The following is a 27,522-nucleotide window of genomic DNA, read 5'->3' as shown; positions in this document are numbered from 1 at the left end:
ATTATTAATTATATATACAGTCATGTGAAAAGGTACCCTATTGAATTCCATGTTTTTCTGTATCCGGAGGGCATAAAAATATCTGGTTCTTAAAATTTGGAAAACAGAACCTCAGATGAGGTTACATTGTAGCAAATCGCCCTATTAAGAAAAATGTATATAAATAATTACAATTAATTATGATTAATTGCAATTGTTAATATCAGCTGCCAGTATTATTTGTAACAGAATTACATTGCCATCAACAAATCTGTTCATTCAATCAATCAATCAAATCAATCACTTTTTTTTATTTATATAGTGCTTTTAACAATACAGATCAAAGCACTGAATGATATCAAATAGGAGAAAACAATGATAGGGATGCATAATGACAAGATTGAACAATTTGTTATTAAAAGCAGATCAGTTCTGTAATCAAATTGACGATAATCGCTAGAAATTAAGTGCCACAACTAAAAAAGCCAAAGAGACAGTGGCAAGAAGCCAAAACCCCATCCATTACAATGTTCGTAGCAATGATCTAAATCATAAGGGACATTAATTTGTAAGCCAGAACCAGAAACTCGTGTTCCCTCAATTTGTGCACAAACGTTATAATAACTAAACGCAAACTCACATACTTGTGAGTTTACCATCTGTAAACAATCAGCGCCATTTATAACAGGGCTTATAACTAATACTAAACCTCTGTTTAGTTTAGTTAAAGGTACAGTAACATTGCCTTGTTGATGAGGGTTCAGATGCAATCTTGGATGAAATGTTTTGATGGTTTCAAGGTTTGGACTTTTTTCCAGTTTGAAGAGTGATGAACTCCAAAGATGTCCTGACTCATGATGATTTAAAGTTTCTTCCCAGGTAGAAGGTGAAAAGAGTTAAGAGGAATATCTGTTGAGATCCGAGGGTCTTTCGTTAAATGAAAAGTCAAGGACTTACAGGGCCTGGCACACAAACTTAAGGATTGCAGAGGTGCTCAAATACTCATCTCCTCAGTATCCCACAGAATAGCAGCTGGGCTGTTCCCAGCCCACCAGGGCGGGGGTGAAAACTATACTAATATATATGTATATTAATATAGTAAATATTATTACTTAGTAATTATATACTTCTGAGGCGCAGACACAACTCCTCTATGCTTCCTCGCTGACTGAACTTTAATGAAACCATTCTGAAAAATAAAAGCTTATTAGAGATGAAATTGAACCTGTTGACCACACAACATAATATCAAACACACAAACCTTGACTCGGAAAGCGAGCTGAATTTTCTCTCTCTCCTTTCGTTCTACGCTTTTTTTCAGTTCTTCCACCTCATTAGAAACACTGATTCTACCCAACTGTACCCGCAGGTCTCCAATTTCTCTCTCCAGTTCTGTTCGTCCTGGGCAAAATGCACATACACATAGTGATTAAACAGTATACAGTTTACAAAACGCTTGAACCACACAACATATTTTACCACTGTCAAAATCTGTGACTTCTCTCTCTTGCTGTCTCCTTGCACTTCTCTGCTGAGACAGGAGTAAAGACATCTCCCTTTGCAAATCTAACCGCTCCTTCTCCATCCTCAGAAGCTGTGAACGCATGCCATCCATCTGCAAGCAGAGAACCGCAAAAAAAAAAAAAAAAAGAAAACTCCACCAATTCCTCATACCCACATAATTTTCTTTAATCAAAGACAATTTTTAAGAATTGTTTTGTCTACTCTTTTCCATGCAATTAATCCCAATCCATTTATTCCATATTGTAAGATTAATAATGCAAAAATATAAAATAATTAAATAAAAATACATTTTAAAAAGCATATAAATTATGTAAAAGCAAGTTTTATGAAGATAGTCTACTTCCAAATTGAAGAACAAAACTTTTAAATATGTTAAGATACTATAATGGTGAGAATAACATGAGGATGACTCAATGGCGTTTTACATTTTTAGATGAACAAATGAAAACATCTCTGCATCAGCCATTGCTTTAGCAAAACATACATCAGTGGACAAAGATCACCTTCTGGAGAAGGGTGTCTCGTCCACCTTCTGATTGATCCAGCTGCTCTCTGAGCCTCTCCATTTCCTGTTGCATCTGTAGAGGATTTTACAGAGGCAATTCTTTATGACAGGGGTCATCAAACATGATCCAACTTGCATCAACACACCAGTAGTTTCAAGTATACCTAATAAAACCTTAATTAGTTCCTTTAGGTGTGTTTGATTAGAGTTGGAGCTAAACTCTACAGGGAAACCGGCCCTCCAAGAGCGAACTTGATGACCCATGCTTTATGACTATGGCCATAAAGTCATGAGTCTCTTCTAATTTCCAGTTTATTTTGATAAGTGAAACACCCAATGAGGGTGTTGTTTCATCAGCCACAAAACAACTTAACTTTGATTTGGGTCACATCACTTGTCAATCATTTGCTAAAATCTTGGCCATTTCTCTTCAGACCTCTTCAGACCAAGGACTATTGGCTTAAAGCAAACACTCTGAGCTTTAATTTGAGCGCTGTTTTGTTATTTCTACATAAATTAAGCAGGACTGGAGTTGGAGTTCAGAAGCTGTGGCTGTAAACCCACATCAACATAGCTTCAAAAACAAAACAAATCCATTAGAAAGATAGCAGGCACATTAGGAGTGGCCAAAACAACATTTTGTTACATTCTGAGAAAAAAAACACACTGGTGAGCTCAGCAACATAAAAAGTCCTGGACATCCATAGAATACAAAAGTGGTGGATGATCAGAGAATACTCTGAATGGTAAAGGAAAACCCTTTTACAACATCCTGCCAAATGAAGAACATTCTCCAGGAGGTAGGTGTATCAAAGTCTACAATCAAGAGAAGACTTTACGAGAGCAAATACAGAGGGTTCACATCAAGGTGCAAACAAGGCCAGATTACTTTCCCAAAAACATGTAGAAAAGCCAAACCACATTCTTTGGACGGCTGAAATTAAGATCAACCTGCATTGCTGGACGCAAGCAGCATATGCTCTGATTACTCGGATTACAGGTCACAGGTCGTGACACAGCACTGCGTTGTTAGTGTCTATGCTTTGATTTGAAGAATGTACGCTATGTGAGTCAAGCAGATGCTCACTAAAATGGTGCTACGGTGACATTATGATGCTGAATTGTTTTTTCCATACAAAAAGCTTTCTCATCGCTTTATAAAGTTGCAGTTAAACCACTGATGGAAGAGTATTTAGACAATGCATTTCATTATTTTTCCAGATCTTGACAGAGTAATTTACTTGGCAGTCACAAGCCTCCTGGTTTTCATCTAATATATCTTAAATTGTGTTCAAGACAAAGCTTTTATGGGTTTGGAACAATATGGGGTAAGTGATTAATGACAAACAATTCATTTTGGGGTGCAGTATCCTTTCATTTTACCACAGATTAATTTAAAAACAAGGCATAATTTGATGCAAAGAAAGTCATCTACGTTGTCGAATCAAGATCTGAACATGGCCTTGATCAACTTTCAGCTCATGATAAACACTTTCAAGGTGCTAGTAGTTTGGATCACTCCTAAAGCACAGCAAAGAGTGTTCTACCAAAAAAAACATACAAAATTACCAATAACATTATTATTCTTATTATAATATTTTTTTACATTTAGAAATTAAAAACAATCAAAATTATTGTTTGCTTGTTTTTTTCGAATTATGCTTTTATATAAAATATTACTAAATAGTGGGGTACAAAAATAATTGTAACTTCTATAATAGCTTCTTAATTGAAGTATATTACTATGGTCACTGTAATAGGATCAAAGATGATGCATGCATTCAATTTTATATAATAATATTATATAAAATAATATAAGTCACATAATATAAGACAAAAAGCAACTGTGCAAATTTAGAACCCACTCCACCTAACCCACCCCTTGTAGACTTCAAAAATAAATTAGAAATACAATTATTTTTACAAAGGTATTAGAAAAGATAATGCAACTTTAAAAGCTGAACGTCATAAATTGACAGTTTTCACATTTAATCCATGTATATGATGAGGTGAGAGTTCCATCAAGAGAATGTCCAACAAATGCATTCCATTTCATTCCATTCTACATGCATTATTACTATTATTTATTTTAATTTTTTTATGAAAACACAAAAGCTTATATGTTTAGTTTCAAACTAGAACCCTATTAATTGTAATGACTGCTTACAAAATATGAATACCATATGAGAAACTATGAGAGATATATGTAATAATATGTTTATGCCTTTTGTGCACTTCAACTCAATATCAGAGACACACACACCTTGCTTCTCTCATTCTCTGATCTCTGCAGTCTATTTCTGAAGTTCTCATCAGCCTCTGGGGTTTGGGAGTCATGTCTTCTCAAAGCCTTTAAGGACAAAGAGTACAGCAGAGTACATGAAAAAAAAAAGATTAACAGACTTTCGTTAACCTCCCCTACTCCACTAACTAGCACTAACAGATGTACGAACGGAAGGACGGAGGATTTTCTTAATCCCTTGCAGGAAATTGAGCACATGTGTTTTTATGTCAGTACAATGTGGTTACTGACTGACTCAATTCTCAATGACTCAATTCAACTCTTTTAGTATAATGCACATGTAATAACATGGGCAGCAGGTTTGCAAATGTATTGGCATCAACACCACACTGAAAATATACTTAATTATTTTATTAAAAAAGGAATCTATAAAAAATATGAGTGTAATGTCCACACAAAAATAACATGTATTTAGTAATAAATGGCAAATAAAGTTTATTATTGGACAATGTAATGCAAAAACATTTCCTCAACCTCTTTCTTGTATAAAGCACAAAAAGTGTAAGGTAAAACTTTACAATAAGGTTTATTAGGCAACATTAGTTAACATTGACTAAAAATAAACAATACCTCTAGAGCATTTATTAATCTTAGTTAAAACTAATTTCAGCATTTACAATGCATTATTAAAAATCACAAGTTGTGTTTGTTAACATTAGTTAGCATTAGTAATCCACTGTGAGCTAACATTAACCAACAATGAATGATTGTTTGTTATTAACTACCTAACATTAACAAAGATTAATAAATATTGCAATAAATGTATTGTTCATGTTTTTTTCATGTTAGTTAATATAGGAACTAATGTTAACAAATGACACCTTATTGTAAAGTGCTACCATGTGTAAACACTACTAAAATTAAACTGCTTATACTATACAATGAATGGAACTAATTAAACCCAAAGGGTTTGTTCCATAACCCTTAAAATTATCAGTTAAAATATAATGCTTGCCTTAAAAGCACCACTTATTAGTGTTCAGTAGACCACTGATTGCATTTATATGGAATGTACTAGCTAAGATTTAAAATTAACTGGGCAAACTTTATAAAAGTTGTAATGGTAACTAAATATATTATGTACCACATACTGTTACCATTTAATGCAAAAACACAGCATGTGTGATTCCAGCATGCATATGGAACACAAAATTAATTTGCTGGATGAGTTTTTGTAAGAAACAGCTGGAATGCTATTTATCATCAGAATGACAAAAAATAAGTGAGCTGCATAATTATAGAAGAGGAAACATAATTAATATGATTAATTTTATTATAGCCAGACCACAACTCAAATAATATCACATTAAGGTGCCGCCCAGCAACAAACAATGGAACTGATGCCATTAAATCATTGTCTTTATGTTAGGTATAAGTTTTGATAAAGCATTCCTTAATGTAAAATTACTTGAAATGCTGCAGTGACATCATTCACGCTTGAACAGTTGTCTAGATTATATGGGTGTGTAAAAGAGCGGTAGCAATGTTTTCTTAACAGCACTTTTGGTGACTAAGTATTTGTTTATCTGTCCTGATTTGCTTGTCTTGTTTGTTTCTTGTAATTTCACAACAAATGCATTATTTCTCTAGGCCTAAGGCATACTGCATTTCATTAGCAAACTGGAATGTACAGAAGATGCAAATTAGGCTCCATTCATCAGGCACCTCTCTGATAAATAGGGCAACTGTTAATGGATGACAAACACAGGCAGATACTGCACCCTACTGGTAGGAGCACAGCATGATCCTGCTCTTAATCTACTGTCGGATCACACTATTGTGTGTGTGTGAGTGTGTGTGTGTGTGTGTGTGCATGCGTGTATAAAATTTGTGTGTATATAAAAATATTTTTCTAATACATAACAATAAGAGTCTTCGCAAAGATTTAACAGGTTCTACTTGAAAAGTCCTTCTGAACTTGAGAGGGAGCTCAGAGTTCTGAAGTTACAGTATATTTGCAAGGTATATCAACTACTTTCAACTTAAGAAAAAGAAAATATTGATCTGTAATGACATGATCTCTCTAAATTATTAGCATTATTTTAATATTCTACCTCCTGCAGTTCACCAGACATGCTTTTTGGCTTCTCTCTGTGATGTCTTTCAGAAATCCTTGAGCGCATCTCATCTTCAATCTCCTGTAAACGTCTCTCCACCCGTAATGAAACCTAAGACACATATCACAGGGCAAAACTGACACTACTGTGGTACTGGACCTTCATTAAACCAGCCCCACTCAGCTGGAGCAAGGTGCTGTTATTCTGTATATCATGTTCTGAATAACAGGTCTCCTTATAAAATATATTCTACAGCAAAACAGAAAATATGTTCTAATTTAAGCCAAGCACAACAACTGCATTATGACATAAAGCAAAAAACTGGTCACAGGCAGCAAGTAACTAAAAGAAAAAAGTGAACGCAACATGCTATGTAACATTAGCAGCACTTACAGGTTCTTCTTTCTGTGATGCCTTTATGTGGCCTGCAAGATTCTCCAGTGTTTTCTTGGTTTCCATATCAATTCTTTTGAGGTGTAGAAAGAACAAAACAGTGTATACAGTATGTGTGCAATTTCACACAAGCTATTTATTATCAGAAATAACCAAGAAGCTTTTGGACAGGTTGAAACATTAAAATACCTGTTTCTTCTCCTGATCTCTCTATCAATGTCATCACCAATCAGAAGCTGATCACTCTGCAAGTCTCTGAGGGACTGATGCAATGAATGAATCTAAGAAACACAGAGATTATTATTAAGCATCTAGCAAAAGCGAGACACTGGAATTTTGCAAAGTAAAAGACCAAACAAGCAGGATAGCGCTAGAGTATTTACACAAACCATACAATGTGTCAATGATAACTGACTAATACAAATTAAAACAGTAATGTGTATACATGTGCTCGTCATATAATAAGAATATCATCAATATGTTTATTTATTTCACTAATTACATTTAGTTCTCACTGAACTAATTGATTTTTATTAGCAATAAAAAATCTAAACAACATAGTGGCACAGTGTCACAGTGGACAAGTGACATTACCAGTGTTACGGCTTGTTATGGCAAACCTAGTTGGTACCGTGACAACACTAAAACAATTTGAGAAAGTCTGATTAACATGGCTTTAAAAAAAAAAACAAGCATGACTCCATTATACAATATATTAAAGGAGACATATTATGCCCCTTTTTACAATATGTAATTTAAGATTCCCGTGTCCCTAGAATGTGTGTGAATTTTCAGCTCAAAATGCCCCATAGATCATTAATATTATTTTGAAAATGCCTATTTTGACTGGAAGAGGAAAAAAGCTGAATTTCGTGTCTTTCTTTTTAAATGCAAATGAACTACTACTGCTCGCTCCCTTTTCCAGAATAAATCTGTAACATTACAGCTGGTACCTGCTAAAACATCTGCTTTGATTCTGATGGTCATGTTTATCATGCAGAATTTATGCATTTTAAACCATATTAGTTTAAACTTCTGATGTGTTATGAATCTCATTCACACACAAGGTTACATTAAAAACACGTTACAAAAACAGTCAGTTAATTATGTCTGCGAAGGTAAACTCTATGTAAATAAATGAAAATAAATCACAGGTTTATATCAGATTTGTGTGGCAGCAGCAATAAGTTACAGTAAATAAATAAATAAATAAATCCACTGCTCTTGTCTCTTCTGAGGCTCTGTTAGTAAGTTTTGCGCAAACTTTTACCATGGCCTTTGAACTGGCACACCGCTTTTACTTGCAAAATCAAAATAATGCACTTTTAGTGGAAACTTACAGATTAAGCAGCTATAATATTATGAGATCCCTTTGCAACGTCACAAGGGGACTGAGATAAGACACGTTCGCTTTTTCAGAGGCTTGCAGAAAAGGCTTACTAAAACAAAGTTACTGAGTTCATCTTTTCATGTTTGCCTAGTTGATAGATGCACCAGGACCTGATTTTAGCACCTAAAACCTGGAAAAAATTTTTTCAGAATATGTCACCTAAACATTGCTGCATTGAATAACACACCATCTTGCTGAATATCCAGTGCAGCACAAACCCTATCCTGCAATTAAAACAAATCTGGGTCTCCGAATGAAAAGTCATACCTGCTCGTCAGCTTGAGTGGAGTCTGTGAAATGCACAGCGACAGATCTAGACCGTCTTCTGTTGTCTGTGCCTGCACTGCCATAATCTCTTAGAAGGGATGTGGGTAGGTGGCGTCTGATATCTACAAGGCAAGAGAGAGATCTGGAACTTACATACTGCTTACAGATATTGTCTGTGTCTCATTTTGAGGCTGTGCCTCCAGACAATGCATTTGTTGGGCACATAGGTCATTGTCAAGACAAGTCAAGTCACATTTATTTCTATAGTGCTTTATAGAACACTGTTTCAAAGCAACTTTACAAAGCCAAACATCAGAACCCATTTTGTAAAATCAAAATGAGTCACAGCAATTGCCTCTTAAAAGAAGTAAGTTAAATACAACTCTGTGTAAAATGCCTTAGCTTATATATTACAATAAAAACCTACAAAAAGATAACAACAATGAATTATGGGATATAGAGTATTCAAACAGTGTAATATTGTTATATATTGCATGTGGGGATGGGCTATAATTCAATAACGATAACTATCACAATATAATTTTCCTCAATAAAATGATATAAAGAGTTTGATAAATGTTCGATATAATGTTTATGGGCTAAAAGTGGAATGGACATGGACCATTTATTCACTAAGTTCAAAGTTCCGCACAGCACAAGCTCACTAGAGCAGATGAGTTTACTTGGTCAAATGAGAGCTAAATAACAGTAAAAAAAAAAAAAAAAAAAGTAAAGATGAGAAATGTGTGCAACAAGACAGTCAAAAGGCTCTTCAATCTACACATCACTATTATTTGCCATGGATTTACTATAGTGACACTCACTACACCTTGGTATTATGGCAGAAATGTGTAATATTCAGATTGTATTTTATTACAGGAGTAAAGGTATATAATTGTATTTGTGATTAATGATTAAGTTATAGCATGAGTGCATTTATACTGAACGTTTTTAGACTAAAGGCTACATTGAAAATCATATACTTATAATTTTAGCATGGTATTGAGGTGTTTTATGTGTGATTGTAAGTATGTTTATTATGATTTAAATGTATGCTACTATGAGAAACCAATACCTAAAAATCTGAATAAATTGGTCAGAATAAATTTAACCATATGAAACTGAAGTTGCTAAAATTGTTACATATGTTACTGATTTTGATAATCAACTACCCATATGCTATGCATAATGTATTAAATTATCTATTACAAATAATGTGTACCTGTAAACTATACAAAACATTACAAAAATAAATCTACTGACAAGCGCCCACTAATTTAATCAAACAAACTATAGCTTGTTTAGTACCTGTGGCGCTGCCATCTTCCAGGTCACTGGTGTGCAGTGTGGAGAGGGAGGTGCTCCACCCACCAGTGGATCTTCTTAGCTGCTGCGCCTGTAGATGCTGGATGGACTCCTCTAAGCTCTCCTAAGCTAGTACACAGAGCATGCTCTCAAAACAACACCCTTATCTGAAATCAGAGACAATCCCATACCATTTTGTGTACTAATACTCACTGTTGCTATGGCTTCAGCTTGGTCATCTGTGTGATCCTTATATTGTCCCAACATCCGATCTACTTTGTTTAGATTTCGGCTTGTATCCTGCACAAAAGCACCAGCTTGCATGTTAAAAGACACCAGCGATCCCTGACCTACACAGCAGAGCCTACTTTCACATGCAATGAATAAACCAGCTTACTTGTAGAGTGTTTGCTAAAGTGCCTATTTTGTCCGATATGTCCGATACATGAGTGTCCCTGGGAAATGCGCTGTCAGGCCTCGTTCGGCGCTTTCTGACCCGCGATCGATGCCCCGTGGGTCTGTCATTGGTGTCAGATTCACTGAAGGAGTCCATGCTGACATGAGCTAAGAGATAAAAAAAGAAAAGAAAAGAAAAGAAAAGAAAAGAAAAGAAAGAAAAAGAGAGGCATCACTAATTTGAAATCAGAAACCAACTTCGCCAGTCATGACACTTACATTATCTGTTTCCTAACGTTAGCTGATAGATGTGTATAGTTACAACTGGCGAGAAAGTATTCCGCTTAATTATTAAGTCTGATTACCACTGGCCTAATTAATAAAATAGTAAATTTTATGTAAACAAAGATGTATACGTTAGACTTAGCACAGAGTTTATGTTAAAGTATTAAGCTAGTTAGCCTCTTGCTTACAGGTTTTCTTTGTTAAAGATCCGTGTCCGTATGTATACTATATTGCCAAATCACAAAATTGCAAAACTACAAAAACCTACATAAAACTACCCTTACCCATGTGGCCAGCAGTATGACGGTTATCGTGTGTGATCAATGTAAGGCACAGCCATCGCCTGCTATGGCAACTTAAACTGGCCGCCTAACAGGAAAACAACAAACGCTTTGAATCATGGGAGTTGTAGTTTTGACACCAGTGCCGCGCCTGTTGTTTCAACAACTCCTTGTTAAATATTTATGTTTAGTTATATAAAAAATAGGTAAAGATCATAGAACTCATAAGATATATATATATATATATATATATATATATATATATATATATATATATATATATATATATATATATATATATATATGTGTGTGTGTGTGTGTGTGTGTGTGTGTGTGTGTGTGTGTGTGTGTGTGTGTGTGTTTTTCCTTAGAAGACTAATCATAGTAAAAGAGATAAATGAGAGATGTTGCTCACAACTATTCAGTTCCCATAGAAACCGCAAGGGCGCATCAGCCGTCCGCCTCCCTCACAGCCTCTCTTACTCTCGCTAACTCTGACTGACTCTCACTCTCAATCAAGTTTGAGCTTTTAAAGTGCTCGTCAATGTTTGTGTCACTGTTTTACGGTCCAAAACCGAGTGAAGAGACTTCAATTTTCCAGCGGAAGAAAAAAATGTATTCTTTATATGTCATGGCGACAAATGTTCTGTTGATGTTGATAATGACAGTTGTATGTCTGATCGGATATACGAATTCATGTCCTCATAACTGCGAGTGTTCGCAATGGAAAGCCTTCGCCGTCTCATGCATGGGCATAGACGTTATTCCAACACTTCCCCCAATGACAGAATTCTTGTAAGTATTCTTTTATTTTCCTCTGTGCTGTTTCTTTTATTGCATTTATTTATTTATTTCGTTTATGTTTTGTTTCGTGTGTGTGTGCATTCCAGTTTAGAGAATTATCTGAACATGCACAAATTGACAATTAAAGGGAAAACTACATATTATTAGGCAACAATAGAATGTTATTTAATTTTAACCAAAAAATAGTGAACAATTTCTAAATATAAACAATTTCATACTATAATTGAACACTATAATTCTCGTGTTGTTCAACATACATGGACAATCAGCAGATCCAGAACAGTTTTTACACTTACAGTGTGACACTACACTTAGGCCTGTAATGTACATGTTAGCTTAACATTAAAAATAAATTCCATGACATTTCTTGGATAGATAGATAGATAGATAGATAGATAGATAGATAGATAGATAGATAGATAGATAGATAGATGCTTTCTGCTCTATTTAAATGCACATGTAGGGTCCCAGTTTATTCACTGTGAGAGGAGGACATCAGGCCATTGCAATACTGTTTATTATTTATTGTGCAGGGCCCCTGTGCAAATTTGTGGTCCATGGTGGAAGACGGCTCTGATCAGCCCTCTTGTTGTCTATACTAAGAGATTAGAAAGGGAGGTCTTGAGATGTTGAGTTTGAGATACTGAAGGTAAATTTCAATCTCTTATCCTCAGCTCAGTAAATCGGCACCATCCCACCAAAGTTATTCATTTAGAACACTCATAGTGGCTTAGTTGTACTAATAATCAAACTTTCTATTAATGTCTAAAGGTTCTTATTAGAAAGAAAGAAAAAGAAAGAAATTTAGCTTTTCTATATATTGACGTTCAATGTATAGCTGTTTACTAAAAAGCAGTGTTGTCTTCAATTTTGGATTAAACCTAAGTGATGATCATTTTGTTTTTTTTAACATTCTTTATAATACTCTTTGATCAGACATTTTTTACTAATTTATTTGTGTTCCAAGTATAGTGGGGTATCAAAATGTCCTAAAAACGTGCAGAATTGATATACTTCACTTTTAACTGATAAAATCACACATCACTTTTATTTTCAAATATACTTCACAAAAAATTACTGCAGAGGTCTAGTTTTTTAAAAGTTCAATACTCACATTTACTGGTTAGTATGACATTAGTGCCCTCTTCTCTTCTGTTGATAGTGCCTAATGCCATGCTCTAATCCACACACTCCGTGGGTTTGTTTAGCCATCCAGGAACATTCCTCCATGGCTCGTCTATCCAGTCTTGATCACATTATCTATTTTTCTTCCATCTCGCCTCATCAGGCACCATCACATGAAATTACCGCCAAATCAGTGCGCCAATTGAGGCTGCCGCCTCACTTTGGAGCGCAACATTCCTTCCTCCTCAGAATGCTCGCATGAAAGGAGATGGACAGATAAATATAACTTAGAACACAAAAATAATTCCTATAATTCCTGGAAGTTTTTTTTTTGTTTGGGTCAAACAAGACACTTTTTCCAGGTACCAGGATACATTTATGTGATGTTTGATGCACTTGGTACTACTAATGGCATACTTTTGTCCAAACCAACTCATTTCCCTAGTTTGCTTTTTATGGTTTTGCACCTTGAAAGGCAAATTGAGCAAGTGTTTTTTTTTAAGACTGAGGTTTGCATACATGTGTCTGCTGTAATGTGGTGTAATTATTTGGATTGAGGCTGAGGTGAGCCAACAAGTATTGCGGTGTAAAGTAACGGTCTGTTCACTGTCACAGAGTTTATTTAATTTATCAGGGTGGTCTTTTCCTTTATGTCTGTATACCTGTTCCAGTTTTGGAATGTGAATTAGCCCATTGTTTAAACACCTATCAGTGGCCATTTCTGACAAGTAAAAATTGGACCATAAACAATATCTTTATATACTTTTATAAGCAACAACTTGACAGCATTATAAATTATGTTTTCTTTGCCATTTAGAGTTGTAGCTGTAGTCTGTGTAAACAAATTATAGAGGCAACATTTTCCTTTCTATAGCAAAAACAGGTGAGATGTTTGTTTGATTTGGCCACAAATAAATCCCCACAATTTTGTTTAGACATACCACTTTAAAGAACTGCTCCATTTACTCAGGCAGTAACCAGAATCACACTTTAATTGCCTCAAGACCTCTGTAAAGCAATAGCTCTGTTTTTGCATACCATGCAAGCTCTGACTTCGGCTTGTATCAATTCATCTATTAAGTTTATATTTAAGTCATAACTATTATTTATATCATATTCCCAATTCATGACAATAATTATATGCTTAATGAAAATATATATGTAGCTTTAATAGTGCACCTAAAATAAAAATAATCATCATACTGTGAAAGTGTACTGTAGCTGGATGCATTTCTGCTTTCTGAAACCATACAATATTATTAAGAAGATATTTTCAGCTAAATTTGTAAAATTTGTAATATTTAATGTAATATTTATGATAAGTTATAAGCTACACAAGTTATATTAATTTATGTTAAGATACGTAAGGTATGGACTCAAGGTACGTAAAAGATACGTAAGGTATGTAGGGGTTAAAAAGGGGACTAGTTTTAGAATCAATTTTACTATGTGCAGATGATGTTAATTTCCCCAGGTACTAATGAGTGTATTAATAATTGAACAATTTTGATCTTTCCATTTGAGGATAATTTTGTTCTATACCTTAGATTGAATGTTTGAAATAAATAGAATATTTCATTATCCTGTTGAACTGGAGCAATTTGGTCTGTGATATTCTGTATATATTGAGTATGTATTTTTGTAAAAATTCAATAGTTTGGGAGATGGGAGAATCACAGTTTCAGAGTACCAGAACCTATAATATTTTGTATATAATGGTATATTTTGAGAATAAGTTTGATTTGTATATTGTATATTGACTATTTTGTCTGAAAAACATAAAAAGGTCTTGACAAGCCTTCATTTGGTAAATAACATTTTGGACATCATCCAGTGTACATTGCGTACGTTAACCTGTATGAATTTCTTTGTTCTGCCGAACACAAAGGAACTATTCCTTTAAGATATTTTTATAAGATCCGATGCAGCTGATTAGTTGTTGAAATCCCCTGGGTTTTAGTGAGTTTCAGAGTATTACAATGTTCAACTTTCTCAAAAGAAGTTTTGAAATATTGTGTTAATGTTTTGAAGCATTTTTTTATGTGTTTAGTGTTCAGTTCAGTCTTGTATAATGTATTGTAACTATGTATTATATTTTCAAAGGGCTTAAAAATTATAATCAGCAAACGAATAACATCTTTGTAATTGGTTTGATTTGTTCTAAGTGACAAAAGTGCTTAAATAGTATCTTTTTGACCAGTTTGAGGGTATAAAAATATGAGTTTTAACAGTCATATTAATTTTCTGTGATATTGTGACACTGTTTGTATAAACAGGTCAAGTTTCTTTTTCCGAGATGGAATCTAATTGTGACCCTGAGATGGCGAGACACCCAATTCCACAGAACCCTGAGAGAAACAGCTAGAAGAAATTCCTGCTATTCATCACGTGACTGGTGCCTTATCAATCAATCAATCAGTCACTTTTATTTATATAGCGCTTTTAACAATACAGATTGTGTCAAACCACTGAACTGTATAAAATAGAAGCATACAATGACAGGAATGTTATAATGACGAGACAATTTGTTATTAACTGCAGAGACTGTCTCTGTAATCAATTTGACGATAATCGCTAAAAATCCCTTTATCCATCAAGTGGAATGGACCAAGCTACCTCAACACTGATCATCAACATTAACTGTTGCACTATATTAACATTTGCACTACAAACACAAAGAGACATACCTTTACAAGGACAGTTTTTTGTTTTCTTCCACGTTTACATTTATTCTATGGACTGAGAACTTCTCATGCACTGAAACTTAATCGATTAATTTTCTGTGATCTATTGTAATTTGTTTTCTTTGTTGTGGGTCAGAGGTTCTAATTCAAACAAGTATCACGATAAGTAAAGCTCCAAAAATAAATAAATAAATAAAAAAGTTGATTATAAAATACAAAGTATAGTACAATAAAATTATTAAACTCAAGTATTTGAAAGGAGCGCAAAACTTAATACAAATTCAAAAGGGGAAAAAAAGGGATCATTTCCTTGAATATATATTATTTGTTTTCTTTTGTTATTTCGATCTATATTTTCATTAATTTCACCTTTACTCGAAAATAAAAGACTACTTCACTACATCATTTTCCTGGTCTGTGTTTTACTATAGTGCTTTATCTAATTTTTCCCTCCTGTAGTGAACCTAGTAGTTCGACTGGTCCATTACTGAGAAACTAATTGTCACTACAGTGCACTAAAAGTGCTTTACAGATAGGGGTGAGCCAGCCCGGATGGCATTATAAAAAAACTTTTTTAATTTCCTTTTATGTGAGTCCAGAATTCTCAGAGATACAAGAGACTAGATACAACAGCTTCAATTTGGTAGTAGTGTAAATAGTGTCAACATGGAAGTAGTTGAGCTTGAAAATGTTGCAGTTGAAAACTCATAATTAGAGGGCTGATAAATACAGAACTTGACAAAGATTTAACTGATTTTCTAAACCAGTATGGTTGTATTTGTAGACATCTTTGCATAGATGATCCCAAATCACCTTACCATAGGGATGTCATAGTAGTGTACAGCAGTTATTCTGCATTGGTGACTCTCAAACCCTTGTTGTCTTATACTTTCAAGAGATCACGCAATGTTGTTTACTACATCAGGCTTCTATCAAGTATCTGTGCTTCAGCCGTCACTGAACAGGCTACCACCCATTACTTTGCTGAACTGAAGATAGCAAAGGTCAGTGGAAGAACTTTTGAAGAACTCTTGAAAGAGCATCTTCTCTCAACCACTGCTTCTGCTGATAAAAAAACTGAATGAAGCAAATGATCTTGAATCATCTCAAAGGACTGATCCTTCCTCAACTGACATTCCTCAGCAAGCTGAGTGTTCAGAAGGAGAACAAAATTCTGATACCGCCCACTGAGTAATTACAGGAAGTTTCTCACCCACTCTTGATGTAAGTGATGTCAACCCACCTCAAGTCTAGGGAATGGTCGTGAGAGCATATTCTGAGAAGTGATGTAGTTGCTCCATCTAGTGCATCCTTCAGGTTAGGAGTCTTCTCAGGCAGAATCCCCATCCTAGTGGTCAAGTCGATTATGACACCTGGCGGAACAGTGTTACTACTTCAAGATCCTACAAGATGGTATAGTAGTTAGGTGTCAAAGCCTTACTTGCTGCTTACCTTGAAGTCTTGAATTCAGCTTTCAACATTGTGGAAGATGGTGATGATTTTGAATGCAGATGAGAAATCTTCCTTGTACTTACAACAGTTGTACACTTACCTTCTTAAAGTGATAAAGCAAGGTGGTATTCCTGCTGAAGAAGCTGACCGACAACTTCTGAAACAATTCTGTTGTGGATGTTCGGATGACACATTATTAGCAAATCTTTAGCCTGAGCATAAGAGAAATAAACCTCCTTTCTCAGAGCTACTCTTGCAGCTGCGCAGTAAAGAGAACAAACATTTTGCCAAAGAAAGCCGCATGAGACACACATAGATAGAGAGCCAGTTCCCACATTGTCACTGCCAACCCCCTTGATCTAAGGTAAGAGTCAGATGACAAAACTCAGAGCCCAACAGAACCCAGAGCCAAAAAGTAACTCAAGCAAGCAGAAACAAACTAACATACAGTTTCCCAGGGAAAACCCTCTTAAAGCTGAGCACAAAGAGCCTTTCAGGCCCAAGCCAGGCTATTGCTTTCGATGGTAAGGATGGACATGTTGCTTCAATTTGAGAAAAAAATTATCCAAACCCATCACTGGTGACCGATAAAAGAAAGCAGATGAAAGAGCGCCAAGCCCTGTGGGACAATCTGTCCTGCCTGGATTAAACATAACATCCTTGGATAACCTGCTGGAAGTAGAAGCAGCAAATGCAAATGTATAAATGTACCTTACCTGGGGTATGTTGAGGTGAAAATCACATTCCCCAAAGACTTGGGTCAGACGCTGAAGGGCTGTTAAGACAATCAAACACAGATGCCAGTAGAAAGTTAAAGTAGCATAAAGTATCATAGCTCTGATTGTTAGCCTTCCTGATCTTACCCCTACTATTTGTCCCTGCGGGTCAAAATGTTGTTCTGGAGGGAGTGGTGAGTGTAAGAAGACAAGTACCTGAGAAATGCGCAGTGATGAAGCCTCCTTCCTTTTCACCTTTTCCTAAAGATTTGATAGTTGCCAGTTGCTTGTTAAACCTGCCTCACCATTGTTGCGTCTGGCTAAGATCAAGATGCTCGTTTGGTCATTGTCTTGAAGGACCCTTTTAGCCTTTTAACATTTGCAGATAAATTACAGACCTGGACCTCATATCATCTTTGTGGGTGTTAAATTGCCCATGGTTCCCCATTATCACAGAGATGCTAAACAGATTTGCTCTCTAGTTCTTACATCAAAGCCCCAAAAACATACCAACAAGGAGTAACAAACCCCTGTGCCATTCACCTATGGATTTACTAGAGATATGGTCTGGCCACACAATTTCAATACGCATCATGCACACACATAAGGACATTTTCTTTATTTTAAGCCATGATTAAACAGTTATTAATATACCTCATATATATTTTGTGTTGTACATATGTTCATATGTACATATTATCCTAATTACAACTCAAGTTAAAAGTTAGACCCTAAATACCTATATTCATGTCTATGAGCGTATCTCTACTTTGATATCTTCTAGAGGGTTCTTTCTCTGGTATCAAAATGATCCTCTCGTTATATAGAATCATGAAGTGAATTATACAATTTTTACTGTGTTTTGAACTCTCCAGACCAGCAATAAAGATGCCAATGGCCCATAAAAAGCAAACAAAGAAACTTTCTCCCGCTCAAAATCCATGCCTCTGATTGGCAATTGCACTCAAACAGTGGATGTGTCAGGAACTATCAAAAATCCCTAACACCAACCATTTGCTCAAAATCTTCCTTCCTTTGAGACGGATACTCTACAGACTCAACTCTTGAGTCCAACCTTCTATTATTTACTTTTAAATAACTTTGTCATCTCGCTGTGGACTCTCGTACTTTCAAGAGGAACCAGAGGAAAACTCCTGCTCACACCTAGAGAAATCAATCAATCAATCATTTTTATTTATATAGCGCTTTTAACAACACAGGTTGCATCAAAGCACTGTACAGTATAATGACAGGGATGTATAATGACAGGGATGTATAATGATGAGAGTGACCAATTTCTTATTAAATGCTGAGACGGTCTCTGTAGTCAATTCAACGATAATCACTAGAAGTTAAGTGTCCCCAACCAAGCAAGCCAGAGGCGACAGCGGCAAGGAACAAAACCCCATGCATACAGAATGGAGAAAAAAAACCTTGGGAGAAACCAGACTCAGTTGGGGTCAGTTCTCCTCTGACCGGACGCCCAGCATTTTAAACGCAGCTGTGTCAGGTAGTGTAAATGACTTAGTGTGTGCGTGTGGGTGTGTGTGTGTGCATCAGGATCTGGTGATCTGTCCACGGGCGCATCTAGGTGTTCTGGTCTCTGATGAACATAATCTCTGTGTGCTGATCCACCATCTAGTCTGGATACAAACTGTGAAAACAGATTGAGAAAGAGACAGGACTAATATTAGCGTAGATGCCATTCTTTTTACGATGTCACAAGTACATCGTATTGTAGGAGTAGTGTTCCCGGTTCCAGCAAATCTAAGTAAAGCAGCCTAAAAATCCTTTAACGGATTTGAATAATAAAAGGTGTGTTGGTGTGTTATGTGTAGGCTAAGTTAAAAAGATGTGTCTTTAATCTAGATTTAAACTGGCAGAGTGTGTCTGCTTCCCAAACAGAGTTAGGGAGATTGTTCCAGAGTTTAGGTGCTAGATAGGAAAATGATCTGCTGCCCGCAGTTGATTTTGATATTCTAGGTATTATCAAATGGCCAGAGTTTTGAGAACGCAGCGGACGTGCAGGACTATAATGTGATAAGAGCTCGCTCAAGTATTGAGGAGCTAAACCATTCAGGGCTTTATAGGTAATTAATAAGATTTTAAAATCTACTCGATGTTTGATAGGGAGCCAGTGCAGTGTTGACAGAACCGGGCTAATATGATCATACTTCCTAGTTCTAGTAAGGACTCTGGCTGCTGCGTTTTGGACTAGCTGAAGTTTGTTTATTAAGCGTGCAGAACAACCACCCAAAAAAGCATTACAATAATCTAACCTCGAGGTCATAAACGCATGAATTAATATTTCTGCATTAGAGGTTGAAAGCATAGGTCGTAATTTAGATATATTTTAAGATGGAAAACGCAGTTTTACAGATGCTAGAAACATGATTTTTGAAGGAAAGATTGTGGTCAAACAGCACACCTAGGTTCCTAACTGATGATGAAGAATTAACAGAGCAGCCATCAAGTGATAGGCTGTGTTCTAGATTATTATATGTGGGGTTTTTAGGTCCCATTATTAGCACCTCTGTTTTTTTTCAGAATTTAACATTAAGTAGTTACTCATCATCCAGCTTTTATATCGACTATGCATTCTGTTAGATTCTCAATTTGGTGTATCACGAGGCTGCGCTGAAATATAGAGCTGCGTATCATCAGCATAGCAGTGAAAGCTAACACCATGACTCCTGATAATATCTCCCAGAGGTAACATGTACAGGTTGAAAAGTAATGGTCCTAGCACTGAGCCTTGAGGAACTCCATATTTCACTTTTGATCGATATGATACCTCCTCATTTAATGCCACAAACTGATAGCGGTCAGATAGATATGATTTAAACCATGCTAAGGCGCTTCCTCCAATGCCAACATAGTTTTCTAGTCTATCCAAGATAATGTTGTGATCGATAGTATCGAATGCTGCGCTTAAGATCTAATAGCACTAATAACGAGATAAAACCATGATCAGCTGATAAAAGCAGGTCATTAGTAACTCTAATGAGAGCAGTCTCAGTACTATGTGGCAGGTCTAAAACCTGATTGGAAATCCTCATAGACACCATTACAGTTGTGAGGATACTACCTTTTCTAGTATCTTTGACAGAAAAGGGAGATTAGAGATTGGTCTGTAATTTACTAAGTCTTTGGGATCAAGATGTGGTTTCTTAATGAGAGGTTTAACTACAGCAGGTTGAAGGTTTTGGGAACATATCCTAATGACAATGATGAATTAATAATGTTCAAAATAGGATCTATGACTTCTGGAAGCAGATCTTTTAATAGTTTAGATGGAACAGGGTCTAACATACATGTTGCTGGTTTAGATGATTTAACAAGTTTGTACAAGTCTTCTTCTCCTATAATAGAGAAAGAGTGTAATTGTTCCTCAGGGGATCTAAAGCTCACTATCTGATGTGAAACTGTAGTTGACGGCTGCATAGTAACAATTTTATCTCTGATGGTATCAATCTTAGAAGTAAAGAAATTCATGAACTCATTGCAGCTATACTCTTGGGGAATATTAGCACCTGTTGATGCTTTATTTTTTGTTAATTTAGTTACTGTACTGAATAAATACCGGGCGTTGTGTTTGTTTTCTTCTAAAAGGGATGAAAAATAATCAGATCTTGCAATTTTCAATGCTTTTCTGTATGACAGCATGCTCTCTCGCCAGGCAATACGAAATACTTCTAATTTAGTTTTTCTCCACCTGCGCTCCATTTTCCTGGCTGCTCTCTTTAGGGTGCGTGTGTTGTCATTATACCATGGAGTCAGATTGTTTTTTTTTATCTTTTTAAGTGCAAAGGAGCAACTGTATCTAAAGTGCTAGAAAAAAGAGAGTGCATAGTTTCTGTTATATCATCAAGTTTTTGCATCGTATTGGATGAGTTAAGGAATTGAGATAAGTCAGGAAGGTTTTTTAGAAAGCTTTCTTTTGTGGTGGGAAGTGATGGTTCTACCATACTTGTAATAGGTGCAGAGTTTACAGGTTTAACTATACAGAGTTCACACAAGACTGATCTGAAATGTCATCACTTTGCTGCAGTACTTCAACCATTTTAACATCCATTCCATGTGACAGTATTAGATCTAGAGTATGATTTTGACAATGAGTAGGTCCAGAGACGTGTTGTCTAACCCCAACGGAGTTCAAAATGTCTAAGAAAGCTGATCCTAATGAGTCTTTTTCATTATCAACATGGATATTAAAATCGCCAACAATTAAGACTTTATCTGCGGCCAGTACTAACTCAGTTAGAAAAACAGCAAATTCTTTAATGAAATCTGTGCTGTGCCCTGGTGGCCTATATAGTAGTAGCCAGTACAAACATGACAGAAGATTTATCACTAGCACACGATTCTGTAGATAATGTTATATGCAGCACCAAAACTTCAAATGAGTTATACTTAAAGCCTGCCCTCTGAGAAGTACTAAGAATATTGTTATAAATTGTAGCAACACCTCCCCCTCTACCTTTTAAACGTGGCTCATTTTATAGAAATAATTTTGGGGAAGTAGATTCATTTAGCGTAATATAATCATCTGGTTTTAGCTAGGTTTCTGTCAAACAAAGCAAATCTAGCTTCTGATCATTGATCAAATCATATACATAAAGTGCTTTTTGTGGAAAGTGATCTAATATTTAGCTGAGCCAAGTTTTATCGCTTTTGCTTATTTGAATTATAGGTAGTTTTAATTTGTTGGACATTAATTAAATTATTGCTTTTGATTAGGTTTGGATTCTCTGCATATTCTAAGTCGGGAACAGACACAGTCTCTATAGTGTGATATCTAGGTGAAAGAGTCTCTATGTGTTGAGAATTAACTGCCTCCTGTGACGTGAGGAGGCAGCTAGCAGATCGGTCGGTTTGTTTAGCCGGTCTGTCTGCTTTCTGACCTGGGCACTAGTTGGTCATGTTGGAGCTATAAGACTATATGCCATATTTCTAGATAGAAGAGCGGCACCACCCCAGGAGGGATGAAGACCATCTCTTTCAAACAGGTCAGAAATCATCAAGAACCCATACCGCATCAGGATTCATTTTGCAGCAACAAAAACAAATGCAAGTAACTTTTAGAACTAGTTGGACGCGTGTTTAAGTTTGAGCCCCTTTTTAAGGTGAATTTTGATTCTTTGATGATTCTCACTAGGTTGTAGTTAATTGATGTGAAATACTGCCATTCTTCTCTTTCTCTCTCTCTCTGTCTCTCTCTCTCTCTCTCTCTCTCTCTTTCTTCCTTATTTTCCTGTATCCTATGTATTCATGTTTTGATAATGTGTTATATGTTATCTATAGCTTGTTGATTAAATCCCTTTATATTCACAAATAAATGTCTCTGGGTGCTGCTCACAATTTGAAGTCTATTACAAAGTGCATCTATCAAGAGCAAGATGGATTGTTGCGAGTAATTACATATGCCAGTCCAGGATTATCCAGAAGCAAGGACCAGTATCCTGCCCACAAGCTGAAATTCCTAGCCCTGGAGTGGATAGCCAACAAATAGTTCTGCAAACTACCTTTATGGAACTAGTTTCAAGGTGATCACAGAAATCAACCCCTTACTTACATTTTAACCTCAGCAAAGTTGGATGCAACTCTCCAGAAGATGTCACAGTGATCTGGTAAATGATTCAACAGCCCAAAAGGAAAAAGATTGTTGATAATACATCAGTTCACCTTTGTATCGCTTCTCCTAAAGCAAATTCTACCTTCAAATGGTTAGTTTTTTATAGTGATAATTTAGTTAGAATAAGAGACACTGTTTTGCCTGAAGAGATGAGCTTCCAGAGCTTTTTGCTGTTACAAGAATGGAGAAAACTTAAACTAAAGGATGATGTTCTCAATCGTAAAAGAGCTCTTGGAGAAGGTGTAACTTAACAACTTGTCTTTCCTCCTGACTTGATATAGCTGTGGCTATGGAAAGTCTGTATGACAACATGGGTCATTTGGGAATAGAGCAAACCCTTGATTTCCATAAGATTTTCATTTGGAGTCACACTTCTATTGGTCCCAGTGGGCTTGATTTTCAACACCTCAGTAAACTGGTGGTACCGTCGCAAGCCGATTGACTGCTAGTCTATACAGTGAGATTCTGAGAGACAAGAAGGTCTCCTCAAACACTGCATAGAGATTTGCTGCTGCTGCTTGTGGGTTTTTGTCTTTGCCTGATGTTCAGTCCGGTGTAGTGGGAACCGTGGGAAGAGAAGATGATAGCTAGACAAGCTTTAGATGAAAATTAGTTATGTCCAGAGAACTTCCAAAGCTCGAATGAAGATGCACTACATACCCAGATTTCTGATGTGTGTCAGGTCTTTACCTCAGAAAAGTTAATCCTGGAGTATTAACTATATACCTCAAGATGGCTGCTGCATGTAGGGTGTGATCCTGGGAAGTGTCAACATGCTGTTGTGTTCCTGCCTCTCTACACCTCGAGCATTTGAACAATCTTACTCTCATCCATTTTATCTGCCTTTATCACTTACTGTTTACACTCCTCACTAAGTGGTAAAGTACCGCTCGAGGCTAAACTACATGATGTACAGGTGGCTGTGTAAACAAGTACCTGATGCTGCATCGTCTGTGGCTGGAGACTTTAACAAGAATAAGCTCAGACAGGTAATGCCAAATCCTTTTTCCCAGCACATCACTGAAATGACAAGAGGGGAACATATATCTGGACCACAGTTATTCTCAGTCTGGTTGAAGCGGGTATAAAAGCTTTCCCAACTTTGGCACCGGGCTTTTGGTTAATCTGACCATGCGGCCATGTTCCTCATCCCAGAATAATAGTAAACAAAGGATGGCCACAAGCCCGGAAAGGAGGGTGAGTGAAACAGTGGTCAACCAATCTGAAGCCGTGTTACAAGAAAGCGTGGATGAAGTGGACTTGGATATGTTCCGCTCTGGCCTCGCTGCGGTACACTAGTTGGAAAGAAGTTACACACACAACAATAAAGACTTTCTCCAGCAGAAGCTGTGGGTGGATAGTCCCATCCGTGCAGCAATGAATGCACGGTTATAATGCTGGGCTCAGTGCTCCGGGATTTGAGGAATATTAAGCAGCTGGCTGCTCTTCGGTGCGTGGTGAGGCAGCGAAACACGGTACAGAGAATGAGTGGGAGTCTCACTAACTGAACATGACTCCCAAAATATATGGAATGGATGCATGAGCGATCAGCACTTCCGAATGCAGACCTGTAATTTGGTGAAACCGACTCTTGACTTGGCGGATGAATCTGAATATAACGGCGCTTTGAGAGTGCATATGATGGCTTTACTAACAAAGTGGAAGTGGTAGTGTGAGCGATGAGGGAAGCGCAATCACGCGCTCGAAGGACGAGAATCGCGAGAGCGCTGAAACAAGTGGAACACCGCATGAAAGCTGCTGTTCCAGACGTCAATCCCTGATAGTCGGGTTTTGGCAAGGTGCTGCACTCGATTAGCTGGCGCCAATGTTGATTACTTCCATCTTCAACTAGTCACCTGCTCAATCTATTTGCCCTCACATGGCAAAAAAATCCTGTCACTTAAGCTCTCTGTACCGAAGAACAGCTAAAGCCCTCTTTGCCTGATTGACTATCGACCTGTAGCACTTACAATCGGCAGTTAGTAAAGGTCTTTGGGGAAGCTCATTGGGCTACAACATCCTGCTCTTCCATCCCGAAAAAACAGACCAGCTGCAGTTTGCATACCGTTCCCAACAGATCCACAGGAGGCGCTGTATCTCCGATTTGCTACACTCTACTCTCACCCATGTCGATAAAAACCGGAAACTACGATCAGCTGCTGTTTGCAGCCTGTAAGCTCCAGCCTTCAACACCACGTGACCCTCCAGAGACTGGGTATCCAAACTCAGGAACCTTGGTCTGAATTCCTCCCTCTGCGACTGGCTTTAAACTTTCTCTCGAACACTTGGTGTCAACATCATCCCCTGAGTACAAAGGTGCCACAGGGATGTGGCCCAAGTCCTCACAATCAATCATTTTTATCATATAGCACTTTTAACAACACAGGTTGCATCAAAGCACCGTACAGTATAGTAAGGTAGAAGTGGGTGGGTAGAAGTATGGTAAATGACAGGGGATGTATAATGGCAAAGAGTTACTAATTTGTTATTAAACGAGACGGTTCTGCAAACAATCGGACGAGCAATCACTTAAAGTTAAGTGTCCCTAACAAAGCAAGCCAGAGGCGTGAAGAGGAACAAACCCCATCCATACAGAATGGAGAAAAAAAAACCTTTGGAGTAGAAACCAGACTCAGTTGGGGCCAGTTTCTCTCTGGACCGGATACCCAGCGCTAACTTCCAGTTCAATCTTAAAATGCAGCTGTACAGATAGTGTAAATGACTTGTGTGTGCATCAGGATCTTATGATCTGTCCACGCTTACGCATCTAGGTGTTCTGGTCTCTAGGCTATCAAATTTGAGAACGGCGGACGGCAGAACTATAATGTGATAGGTCGCTTCTAAGTATTGAGGAGCTAAACCATTCAGGGCCTAACGATTTTTTAAATCTATCTCGATGTTTGAGTAGGAGCCAGTGCAGTGTTGACAGAACTGGGCTAATATGGTCATGCATCAGTTCTAGTAAGGGACTCTAGTTGTGTTTTGACCTTCTAGCTGAAGTTTGCTTCTATCAAGCCGGCAGAACAACCACTCAATATAGCATTACAACACCTCCAATTTAGATAGTCCTAAACGATCTAGCTAATATTTCATTAGACGTTGGAAAACATAAATGGAATTATGGGAAATGCCATCTACAAAGACATACGAGAGGCCTTCTCCGTGGTCAGCTAGAGAGAGCCACAGAGTGCACGGTTCATGAAAGTTCTACTGCATTTGTCTAATTTATTGATTTGGTGGCTTATTAAATGTATCAAATCATTACAATTAAAACAACTAAAAACATAAACCCATTTAATTGTGTGTAATTAATTTATTTCATACACAAAGCCACAATTTAAATTGAATTACTGAAAAAAACTACTAAAAATAAAGTTACATTTTTATGTTTCTTTCAGTACAAAGTTTAATTTATTTTAATTTATAAATGCATACCGCTGTGTGTTTCTCAACTGATGCTTACTTTGTTGTTACTGTTGATTGCCCATTATTAATTGAATGTATTAAGCCAATTTTTTGCTGAAATTTCAGCGTTTGAATTAGATGTTTTAATTAAAGTTGTTATCTTCTTCTTTACTTGCCTCGGTCGAAATCCACTTGACAAGGTCTGTTATCCAGCTAAGTGACTGTTAACACTAGCTACTACTACATAAATGTAATCGAGTTTATCTATACAATTTAGAGTAGTTTGTTTGTTGGTTTGTTTTATTGAGAGTCACATAGTGATGCAAGAGACTATTAATAATTGATCCTTTTAATTTAAAATGTCTAACAAATTGACAAAGCTGACCCGAGATCAGACAAGATACTGATTAGACAAAGATTGGTTTGCCGCTGGGGGCGTGCTTAAGATAGCATGATTCACAGGATTAAAGCGATCACCTCCAATGGCAAACCATCAAACTTCTAAATGTTTGGACTAGGGGATGCAATTGAATGTTCCGCAACCAAAATAACCAATAGGACTAACAATATAATGCTAATACCACATGTTGTGATTAAATATAAAGCATATACTTAACGCTTTTTTTAAAATATATCGGAAGTAAAAAGACATTTGGGGAAAGTGTCAGAGAGTGCAAGGCACTCCTATCACAAGCACTTACATGCAGAAATCGCTTAGCCCTGTACATGTCCTGTCTCAGATGGGAAGAGGAAATGTACGTTGTTCGAGAAAATGGAAAGATTTAAAATAAACTGCAGACCGCAGTGTTTTCTAAAGTAAGGATAATTATTCTGACAGAGCAGGAACCCAGTTTATTGGCCAGGTTCAAAGTGACCAAATTGCTTAAAATATTACATTTTCAAAGGTCTAGAAAAATTTTCGCATTTTTAAAATAATATAAGAAAAAGTAAGACAATAATAATGATCACAATAATTGGCAATAGCTCTATTAACACATATATTATAACAATTTATGC

At 36.6% G+C, this 27,522-nt stretch overlaps 1 protein-coding gene across 1 annotated transcript in view; it reads right to left on the bottom strand.

Moving 5' to 3' along the window:
- Nucleotides 1-10,787, bottom strand: part of LOC122325030 (centrosomal protein of 128 kDa-like) — a 45,807-nt gene extending 35,020 nt beyond the window's left edge. The window contains exons 1-13 of the mRNA XM_043219860.1: nucleotides 10,688-10,787; nucleotides 10,120-10,286; nucleotides 9,936-10,022; nucleotides 9,884-9,889; nucleotides 9,726-9,846; nucleotides 8,418-8,539; nucleotides 6,950-7,041; nucleotides 6,761-6,833; nucleotides 6,365-6,478; nucleotides 4,272-4,358; nucleotides 2,007-2,081; nucleotides 1,459-1,594; nucleotides 1,241-1,380 (exon numbers count right to left, since the gene is read on the bottom strand). Of these exons, the coding sequence (XP_043075795.1) occupies nucleotides 1,241-1,380; nucleotides 1,459-1,594; nucleotides 2,007-2,081; nucleotides 4,272-4,358; nucleotides 6,365-6,478; nucleotides 6,761-6,833; nucleotides 6,950-7,041; nucleotides 8,418-8,539; nucleotides 9,726-9,846; nucleotides 9,884-9,889; nucleotides 9,936-10,022; nucleotides 10,120-10,286; nucleotides 10,688-10,691 (1,224 nt within the window). The 5' untranslated portion in view covers nucleotides 10,692-10,787. The remainder of the gene's footprint in view (nucleotides 1-1,240; nucleotides 1,381-1,458; nucleotides 1,595-2,006; nucleotides 2,082-4,271; nucleotides 4,359-6,364; nucleotides 6,479-6,760; nucleotides 6,834-6,949; nucleotides 7,042-8,417; nucleotides 8,540-9,725; nucleotides 9,847-9,883; nucleotides 9,890-9,935; nucleotides 10,023-10,119; nucleotides 10,287-10,687) is intronic.
- Nucleotides 10,788-27,522: the final 16,735 nt, after the last annotated feature.

The sequence above is a fragment of the Puntigrus tetrazona genome, chromosome 20, assembly GCF_018831695.1.
Source record: "Puntigrus tetrazona isolate hp1 chromosome 20, ASM1883169v1, whole genome shotgun sequence".
Taxonomy (NCBI): domain Eukaryota; kingdom Metazoa; phylum Chordata; class Actinopteri; order Cypriniformes; family Cyprinidae; genus Puntigrus; species Puntigrus tetrazona.
The sequence above is the reverse complement of the archived record's forward strand: the minus strand, read 5'-3'. Positions and strand labels throughout refer to the sequence as shown.